At 42.8% G+C, this 9,918-nt stretch overlaps 1 protein-coding gene and 1 long non-coding RNA gene across 3 annotated transcripts; both read left to right on the forward strand.

Moving 5' to 3' along the window:
• Positions 1-2,145: 2,145 nt before the first annotated feature.
• On the forward strand, positions 2,146-6,618 carry LOC110500214. The gene is made up of 5 exons (XR_005038434.1): positions 2,146-2,664; positions 2,779-2,864; positions 2,939-3,234; positions 3,821-3,902; positions 5,591-6,618. It is a non-coding gene; the product is annotated as an uncharacterized LOC110500214 (long non-coding RNA).
• Positions 6,619-6,698: 80 nt separating this feature from the next.
• LOC110500213 (single-stranded DNA-binding protein, mitochondrial) lies at positions 6,699-9,436 on the forward strand. 2 transcript variants are annotated; one of them, XM_021577430.2, is made up of 6 exons: positions 6,699-6,787; positions 7,294-7,362; positions 7,478-7,535; positions 7,686-7,914; positions 8,149-8,237; positions 8,334-9,436. In XM_021577430.2, the coding sequence occupies exons 2-6, from the start codon at positions 7,339-7,341 to the stop codon at positions 8,378-8,380; spliced, it is 447 nt and encodes a 148-aa protein (XP_021433105.1). In that variant the 5' UTR covers positions 6,699-6,787; positions 7,294-7,338; the 3' UTR covers positions 8,381-9,436. The 2 variants fall into 2 exon arrangements, with proteins under 2 accessions (XP_021433105.1, XP_021433106.1); XM_021577431.2 differs by having other exon boundaries at positions 6,718-6,787; positions 7,318-7,362.
• The last annotated feature ends 482 nt before the right edge of the window (positions 9,437-9,918 follow it).

A 9,918-nucleotide genomic window follows, 5' to 3' on the forward strand; every position in this document is an offset into this window, starting at 1 on the left:
CTGCAAAAGACCTGAGACTGGGACGGAGATGTGTATTCCAACAAGACAATGATCCAAAACATAAAGCAAAATCTACAATGGAATGGTTCAAAAATAAACATATCCAGGTGTTAGAATGGCCAAGTCAAAGTCCAGACCTGAATCCAATCGGGAATCTGTGGAAAGAACTGAAAACTGCTGTTTACAAATGCTGTCCATCCAACCTCACTGAGCTCGAGCTGTTTTGCAAGGAGGAATGGGAAAAAATGTCAGTCTCTCGATGTGCAAAACTGATAGAGACATACCCCAAGCGACTTACAGCTGTAATCGCAGCAAAAGGTGGCGCTACGAAGTATTAACTTAAGGGGGCTGAATAATTTTGCACGCCCAATTTTTCAGTTTTTGATTTGTTAAAAAAGTTTGAAACATCCAATAAATGTCGTTCCACTTCATGATTGTGTCCCACTTGTTGTTGATTCTTCACAAAAAAATACAGTTTTATATCTTTATGTTTGAAGCCTGAAATGTGGCAAAAGGTCGCAAAGTTCAAGGGGGCCGAATACTTTCGCAAGGCACTGTATGTATCTCAGTCATAGCAAGTACAAATATCTGTAATCGTCACTGAAAATGTTGTTGTCGTTAAGGATACATTGGTCGTCAAAATAATTGTAATTACAACACAATATTTCTAAATAGCGCCAATATATTACTGACATAATCAATATCTCCATGCAGTAATAGTCTCAAAATATGTTAATGCATACCAACTAGTATTCAAAAGGTTTTTGGCACTCCAAAAATGCAGTATAGTACTGCATTCTGAATTACTGTAAATTACTGGCAGCAATTTGCCAGTAAGTTACTGTTGAGTTTCAGGACAACGTTTGTAGAATTCCTACAACACAATATATTACCATATTCTGTGGGGGTATAGCATTCTCACTCACGGGCGCAACAAATATGGCCTCTTACAAGGCACACCTTAAAATATGTTAATGAGCGAGAGACTCTTTGCCCAAACATTTTCCCACAATGCACCATAATGATTACTGTAAAACACATTTACGGTATTTTACTGTGCATTCGACAGTGTATTACTTACTGCTAAAATTACAGAAAAGTCTTACAGTGTGCAGTAAAACAAATGTATTGTATTTTACTGTGTGTTCTACTGTTGATTAATACTGTAAGTTATTGATAAAATTGCAAAAACAGTATTGTAGTGCTTAGACAAAGGAACTAAATACAGATGCAATGCAGAAAATGTAAAGTGTGTAGTGTATTTTGAGGTTTAAAAAAGCCTCCGGAGGGGCGCAGCGGTCTAGGGCACTGCCTCGCAGTGCTTGAGGCGTCACTACAGACCCGGGTTCGATCCCAGGCTGTGTCATAACCGGCCATGACCAGGAGTCCCATAGGGCGTGCCACAATTGGCCCAGCATTATCCGGGTTATGGGAGGGTTTGGCTGGGGGTGGCTTTGCTTGGCTCATTGTGCTCTAGCGTCTCCTTTGTGGCAGGCCGGGCGCCTGCAGGCTGACTCCAGTTGTCAGTTGAATGACACATTGGTGGGCTGGCTTCCGGGTTAAGCGGGCGGGCGGGTGTTAACAAGCGCTGTTAGGCGGGTCATGTTTCGGAGGAAGCATGACTTGACCTTCGTCTCTCCTGAGCACGTTAGGGAGTTGCAGCGATAAGAGAAGATCGCAGTTGGATATCATTGGGGGTAAAATACAACAAATAAAAGGCTCCTGAAGTTTGTCATTTCCAAGTTTGTCATTTGTCATTTTTAAATTTCAGACTTGACTTTCCCTTACGAAAAATGTATTAATCCCTACCAAAAATGTCAATTAAATATAAAACACATAATAACAAAGATGCCTTGTTGCTGCAGGATTATTTACCTGCTGTAGCAAACTGGCTCAAATTAAGATGCTACATCTGTGTAGACAAAGGCTCTTTAAATAATTGGGTTTTCCTCTAAGGACCATGACAGTAAATCTCCACATGGAAAGATACCTTCCTCTATCTCTTCCTCCTTCTCTCAGCGGGGATTTTGAAGAGAGTTGAAGGAAAGAGAGAGAAGAAGTGAAGGGCAGACAGAAAGATAGAGAAAGGCTTCCTGTGTGAGTGACCTTGTCAAGGTTCCAGGTCAGGATTAGGTAACTGTTTCTCTGTGCCAGGGGAATATCCTCCCTCTTCACTGCACTCTCACTTTGCCCCCTGGTGGGATAACACAGCATGACCTTGCTGTCCTGCCACGACCATGATACGTTACCACAGTTCAACTTACTCTGAGTTGTGTAATGTGGCTCAAATTGTGTGTGGGTTTAACTAGGTAAGGTGTCTGGGTGTGTTTCTGACACAGTCACACGGACTGTACCATCTCTCTGTCTCCCCAGTAGGAACACCCCATCTACCCCATCCAGTAACCTCAGCCCTCCACTCTCCCTCTTTCTCTCCCTCCCCCCGGGTAACTGGACCCAGAGGCCCCCGGAGGCCCTTTGTGTGCCTGGAGGAGAGGCTTGGTGCTGGCTCGCCTGCTGAAGAGAGAGAGGGTGGTCAGAGAGCAGGATGGAGAGAAGGATGAAGATGGGGGAGGAGAGAGAGAGGCGGAGCTGCATCTGGACGCTTTGTCGCCTACGTCTCGGATCTACCTGCACCTGCAAATCTCCTGGAACAGTTACATTATAGTGAGTCATTCATTGTGTGTGTGTGTGTGTGTGTGTGTGTGTGTGTGTGTGTGTGTGTGTGTGTGTGTTACAATGTAGCAGTAACGTGTGTGTATGTTGTTGTTTTTCCTCCAGAGGTCGACGTTGCTGTTGGACCCCCTCTACAGAAGGAGATGCAATGTCATGTTGAACACCTCAACACAGAAACAACCCCCAATTAGGTACTTTCCAATACTGTTCCCCAAATCAGCCAACATGTTGTTCCATGGTCACTCACTCCCTTGTCGGTGTGTAGTTGGGAGCGTACAGCCCACCTGTTCCTCCAGCTGAGTGGTGATTTGCTTGAGGAGGGCATCAGTCTGGAGAGCCTATATCTGCTCCTCCAGGAGTTCTGCAATGCAGAATCACCTGCAGGAAACTCTTCTGGAGGGTGAGATCACAGGGATCTTTGTGTGTGTGTGTTTGTTTCTGTGACTTTCTGTGTCCTGCTTTCTCCATACATAACTGTGTGTGTGTTAGTCCAATGACATGTTTCCATTCCTGGTGCGGATGCTGGAACAGGCTGGAGACCAATACAGCAGACAGCCTACTGTGAGTGACACTGTGTGTGTGTGGGTGTGTGTGAGCACAAAGCTGACAGCCTACTGTGAGTGACACTGTGTGTGTGGGTGTGTGTGAGCACAAAGCTGACAGCCTACTGTGAGTGACACTGTGTGTGTGTGGGTGTGTGTGAGCACAAAGCTGACAGCCTACTTTGAGTGACACTGTGTGTGTGTGGGTGTGTGTAAGCACAAAGCTGACAGCCTACTGTGAGTGACTACAGTGATCCTTGGTTAAGACTCCCTGTTATCTTTCATAACATGACCACCGTCACTTGAACAGGTTTAGCAGAGTGCCACTGTGAAACACCGGAGTGTGGATTAACTAAGGAACCCAGCTGGGTTTTCTTTGGGGGTTTTTAAGCAGCTTTGTCTTTATGCAACTAGATTAGGGGTTTAATGTGGATCGCTGTGTCGCTACTACACTACTACACTGTTACGTAGGTCAGGTTAGGTGACAGGTGACAAGTCTCACTAGCCCCCTCCAGTGGTAAAGAATATAAAGGTTAAACTCCATCATACCTGTTCTCAAAATGGGTTTATCTCGGACCCTAACCCTCTTTGTCTCCTGTGTCCAGGCTGTGTACTCTGATCGCTCAGATCCTGGCCTTGACGTTCAGGGATCGAGCAGGCTCGACTCAACATGCTTACGGTCAAGCAGTGAGTACACACACACATTCTCTCCTTCCTTCCCTCTCTGTTTCTTTGTCTCGCGCTCTTCCTTGATATCATAGAAGTACAGTTGGAGTCAGAATTTTACATACACCTCAGCCAAATACATTTAAACTCAGTTTTTCACTATCCCTGACATTTAATCCTAGTAAAAATTCCCTATTTTAGGTCGGTTAGGATCACCACTTTATTTTAAGAATGTGACATGTCAGAATAATAGTAGAGAGAAGGATTTATTTCAGCTTTTATTTCTTTCATCACATTCCCAGTGGGTCAGAAGTTTACATACACTCAATTAGTATTTGGTAGCATTGCCTTTAAATTGTTTAACTTGGGTCAAACGTTTTGGATAGCCTTCCACAAGCTTCCCACAATAAGTTGGGTGAATTGTGGCCCATTCCTCCTGACAGAGCTGGTGTAACTGAGTCAGGTTTGTAGACCTCCTTGCTCGCACACGCTTTTTCAGTTCAGCCCACAAATTTTCTATAGGATTGAGGTCAGGGCTTTGTGATAGCCACTCCAATACCTTGACTTTGTTGTCCTTAAGCCATTTTGCCACAACTTTGTAAGTATGCTTGGGGTCATTGTCCATTTGGAAGACCCAATTGCGACCAATCTTTAACTTCCTGACTGATGTCTTGAGATGTTGATTCAATATATCCACATAATATTCCTCCTCATGATGCTATCTATTTTGTGAAGTGCACCAGTCCCTCCTGCAGCAAAGCACCCCCACAACATGATGCTGCCACCCCCGTTCTTTACGGTTGGGATGTTGTTCTTCAGCTTGCAAGCATCCCCCTTTTTCCTCCAAACGTAACGATGGTCATTATGGCCAAACAGTTTTTGTTTCATCAGACCAGAGGACATTTCTCCAAAAAGTACCATCTTTGTCCCCATGTGCAGTTGCAAACCGTAGTCTGGCTTTTTTTAATGGCGGTTTTGGTGCAGTGGCTTCTTCCTTGCTGAGTGGCATTTCACTTCGATATAGGACTCATTTTTACTGTGGATATAGATACTTTTGTACCTGTTTCCTCCAGCATCTTCACAAGGTCCTTTGCTGTTGTTCTGGGATTGATTTGCACTTTTCGCACCAAAGTACGTTCATCTTTAGGAGACAGAACGCTTCTCCTTCCTGAGCGGTATGACGGCTGCATGGTCCCATGGTGTTTATACTTGCATACTATTGTTTGTACAGATGAATGTGGTACCTTCAGGTGTTTGGAAATTGCTCCCAAGGATGAACCAGACTTGTAGAGGTATACAATTTTTTTCTGAGGTCTTAGCTGATTTCTTTTGATTTTCCCATGATGTCAAGCAAAGAGGCACTGAGTTTGAAGGTAGGCCTTGAAATACATCCACAGGTACACCTCTAATTGACTAAAATGATGTCAATTAGCCTACCAGAAGCTTGTAAAGCCATGACATAATTTTCTGGATTTTTTCAAGCTGTTTAAAGGCACAGTCAACTTAGTGTATGTAAACTTCTGACCCATTGGAATTGTGATACAGTGAATTATAAGTGAAATAATCTGTCTGTAAACAATTGTTGGAATAATTACTTGTGTCATGCACAAAGTAGATGCCCTAACCGACTTGCCAAAACTATAGTTTGTTAACAAGAAATTTGTGGAGTGGTTATAATGTCTTCCATCTGGTATGGTATTCTCTTGCAGGTAATATGTGAAGCGGCCTTGTGTAGAGGAGAAGTTGACCCCCGATTACCCATCAGCCAGCCTGATTTTCGCCTTGTCTCTCAACTGCTGGGACTTATCATACAGAATTCCTGACCACAAACACTACATGCATTTCCTTGATTCATAGACAGATGTACTTATTCTCATGTGTTTTTAGAATTATACTGTATATCAGGGTTTCACAAACTATGGGTCGGGACTTAAAGTGGGCCCTGTGCATGTGAGATGTGGTTAGTGAGATATGAGAATACATCTACAATCACACTGTATTTCTTAATTTGGGTCGTTGGAGGACAATTTGGGTCACAGAGGAAGGTCAACTGGACATATACTCTATTAAAAACTCTCACAGACATAGGGACAGGACATTGCTCTGGGAAAGTGTACCTTTGTCTGAGTGGTGTGTGGTTTCTGAAGGACCTTAGAAGTTTCCCTCCTGTGTGGTTGGGTACTGTACATACTTGTGTTTATGTCTTTGCACTTGGTGAGATGTACGATGCGAGGCATCTCACTCTTCTCTTCTCTCCTACACACGGCCTTGTTCTCAGGTTAACTGTCATGTAAATGGCAGTCAGAATGGTCAGATTGGTCGCAATAAAATGTATGAATTTAATCAAGGTACTGCACATCTCACTTTCTAGGATATTCAGCTTACACTAGAAATAATAAATATTCCACTTGTTGAGCAAAAGGCATGTTCTACCGATGTACCTTATTACTGATATAGGCCTACTGATTTGTAAGACCTTGTGTGCAGTATTTACTTAGACACATTATCGTTTTGATTCAGAATTGAATGCATTTATTTAGATTTGATTGTGTATCATCATCTTACTCTCTGTGAGCGAAGGATTGTAACCAAAGGTTTTCTAGAACTCGACCTTGGTAAATGGCCTAAAATAAAGTTACTATCCAGCTCTATTGTTTATATCTTGTGTTGTCCAGCTTCACGGGAGACAACATCCATAACATTTGGAAATAAAACCTATATGTTATGTCATGTCCCCCACATATATAATACTTCATCATCAACTTAAGCATGTTTTATTTTAAAGTATTTGATCCAGCCCCCAGTATCAGCGGAACTGTCCTATTGCCTTCTACAATGAATCACGGACTTATATTAGCGACGGACCGGAAGCAGCGTGCACTTAAGGATTTCGGTTACTGCATCATGTAAGTTGAATTAACTTACTGTATGTCCTTAGATATCAATGATGATAAACAACAACAAGCATGCTAATATTTTGTAGGATAAGTGTACTTTTTATGGCAGTTTATGTCTCGGCCCTATTATTATCTATCTATTCACTCGCATTGCAACTAATGTAGCGTGCTAGCTGGGCATGACTGTAACATCAGTAGATGTTACAATGTAACGTTAGCAACCATTTACCCATGGTTATAATGCGATACAATTTATCTTTATGGAGACAATGTAAGTTAGCTAGACCTATTTCAAGCAGCAGTCCGTATTATTATTGTCTTCGATTGTAGCTAGCTAGCTAGGTATTTGAAGAATGATAGCTAGATACCCACTGGGACAGCTAACCAAATATGACAGGTGTGACTATAGAAGAAAGACAATTGTGTCCATGCTGGCTGTTAGTCAGGATTAAAGCTCTAACTAATGCTCATAGCCTCATCTTGAGATGAAGTCAACTCGATACTCTTTCTTACAGTCTGTCTACTTTACTATCATACAGTCCGTCCAGCAAACAACGAGGATGTTGAGAAACGGAGCAGCACAGGTAAGTGTGCAACACAAATACTCCAGCTGTTCCCCCTTAATCGCTACTCTACTTTACTTTTGTGGCCGTGGCTCCTTGGCTGACTGTAGTGTGTCTTAATGCATCTCCCCTATAGGTTTTCAGACAGCTGGTCAGACACCAGTCTACAGACACCAGCCTGATCCTGGAGAGATGTGAGTATAGACCGTCAGGGCACTTTCTCAGGTTTCTCATCTATCGAACACAAACAGCCCAGACCAGCTGATGTCTGTCCGCTCCTCTGTCTTCCCCCATTAGCTTTGACGTGTGTACACCTTAATGTCTTCCCCCCCACACACACACAGCGATTAACCGTGTTCAGCTGCTGGGCCGCGTGGGGCAGGACCCTGTCATGAGACAGGTGGAGGGACGGAACCCCGTTACCATCTTCTCCATGGCAACCAACGAGATGTGGCGCTCCGGGGACGTGGAGACGTCTCCCGCAGGAGATGTCAGCCAGAAGACGACGTGGCATCGTGTGTCAATCTTCAAGCCTGGTCTGAGGGATGTGGCGTACCAGTATGTCAAGAAAGGGTATGTGTGTTTTTCACTCTGTGTTCCCCTGTATACTGTGGGTTATCAATTTCTCGGGCTTAGTTTCTATTTTATCTGGGAACTAGGAGCCTGATAACTTAAACTTTTTCTGTCTTATCTACTTATTTCTAGAAGTATCATCCGTGTGTTTACTACAAAGACAACTGGTCTTATAACAATCCGTGGAAAACATATCAGTAACACATTCCTTGGTTCTGTGTGCCCCCGTTGTAGGTCGAGGGTTTTGGTGGAGGGGAAGTTGGACTACGGTGAGTACGTAGACAAGAACAACGTCAGACGCCAGGCTACCACCATCATCGCAGGTGAGAGAGGGGAACACGCACTCAGACACATTTCACATTCACTGGCATTTGATATTTTCATAACAATTAAACATGTCAATATTTTCCCTTCTACAGACAACATTGTATTTTTAAGCGACAACATTCGAGGGAAGGATCAATGAGGGATGTGGCGATCTTCATCTAGGAGGAAGACTGAAGCTCTTTCTGTGTAGCTACTCTATTGTCTATATATTAACTGACCGTGGAAGAAGCTGTGTGCCTGCTATCTAAATGGGACAGAACACAGTGTAACACCTCTCTGTTGATTGTAGTGAATGATAGAGGACTATCTGTTCCATTATGACGTCGGTGAGCGCACGGGCAGCGCCATTGAAGCCATCTCCATTTTGAAGTAGTCAATTTTCTTATACTACTTCTATGAGTTGGTAAACAAACTGAAATGGTTCATACTGCCAACTGGAATGCGTTGTTTGAACAGGTGTAAAGCCAAGTGGAGATTTACTGCCACCTGCAGTTATGGAATGTTCGCTCGTGAGAATAATTCATTGGCTGATGCCCTGGATGGAATTATGTGATCCTTCCTTAACCCATAGGAGGTACCACCCAGTTGACTACTTCAAAATGGTGAAAGTCCTCAATGGCACTGCCCATGCTAAAACATGCTTATGGTTACTAAAGTCCTCTCATTCTCTGAGCGCGCCAGAGTATACCTAGACATGGGGTCACATGTATGTATTCTATCCCCCAAAATGTTTGTTACTACTGTATAATCTTAGTTTACGTCCATTTGCGCTACTCTTGTTGCAGTACTACTAATGGAACTGCTGTTCAAAGCAGAGCGAAGGATCAGGCCTTAAAGGTGAGCAGTTAGTTGTTTTCCCAGAGAAGCCAGATAACAGATGAGAGAAATAAATGGGTGATGTGTGACTGACTCTCATCCACATAATGCTGTACCCCAAACTAGGATTATGTGCCAGTTTCAAATAGAATGTTATACCACCTGTTTTCATCTCAGCATGTCTTTCTGTTCTATTTTAAAGATAGATTGAAACTTGTAACTATTTGTTTAGTTTTGGTTTCATTCCACCTTAGTTTTTTTTCCCCTTCCTGAAATCACCAGATTCTCATCTCAATTCTGTCTGGGCAAAGTTTGTACTCATGTTGTTTAATGTACTTGTATGTATCATGTAGGTAGAATATATATTTTTTCTCCAGTACTTTAGCCTCTTAATTTCAATATCCACACATTAGTGGAATATGTTTCTTAGCAGAATGTCCTCTTTGACCTGTTCCTTGGCAGACCACTCGGGAATTTCAGAAAAAGTTAAGTTATTGCAGCAGAAAGTTGGCTACTCAAACGCTTATTTTTTAAGAGCTTTAACTTGATTGGTTGATTTGCATTCCAGGGAGGCCGTGTTTAGAATGAAGAATTCTTGTCTTTCTCTGATTTGTTACAAAACATACGTTAATGTGATGTAATTGGCTTATTCGCTTGTCAATCAAATACTCGGGCTCAAATGCTTTGGATTGGTCGCAGAACCCTGTCAGTCACAGACGGTCAGACTGGAATAGAATAGAAGGACTCGTTCGATTGGTATGACGCAGATGGACAGGAGTGTTTTTTTTTTTTTTGCAGTGGAAGTTACAAATTCTCCAATTTCTGACCGAAATTATTGCAAAGTTTTCATGTGAAAAGTTT

The sequence above is a fragment of the Oncorhynchus mykiss genome, chromosome 21 (assembly GCF_013265735.2).
Source record: "Oncorhynchus mykiss isolate Arlee chromosome 21, USDA_OmykA_1.1, whole genome shotgun sequence".
Taxonomy (NCBI): Eukaryota; Metazoa; Chordata; class Actinopteri; order Salmoniformes; family Salmonidae; genus Oncorhynchus; species Oncorhynchus mykiss.

Coding starts and splice junctions, on each gene's coding strand:
- LOC110500213 (XM_021577430.2), top strand. CDS start 7,339: ATGTTGAGAAACGGAGCAGCACAG. Junction 7,363..7,477: donor TGAGAAACGGAGCAGCACAG/GTAAGTGTGCAA, acceptor TCTCCCCTATAG/GTTTTCAGACAGCTGGTCAG. Junction 8,238..8,333: donor GGCTACCACCATCATCGCAG/GTGAGAGAGGGG, acceptor TCCCTTCTACAG/ACAACATTGTATTTTTAAGC.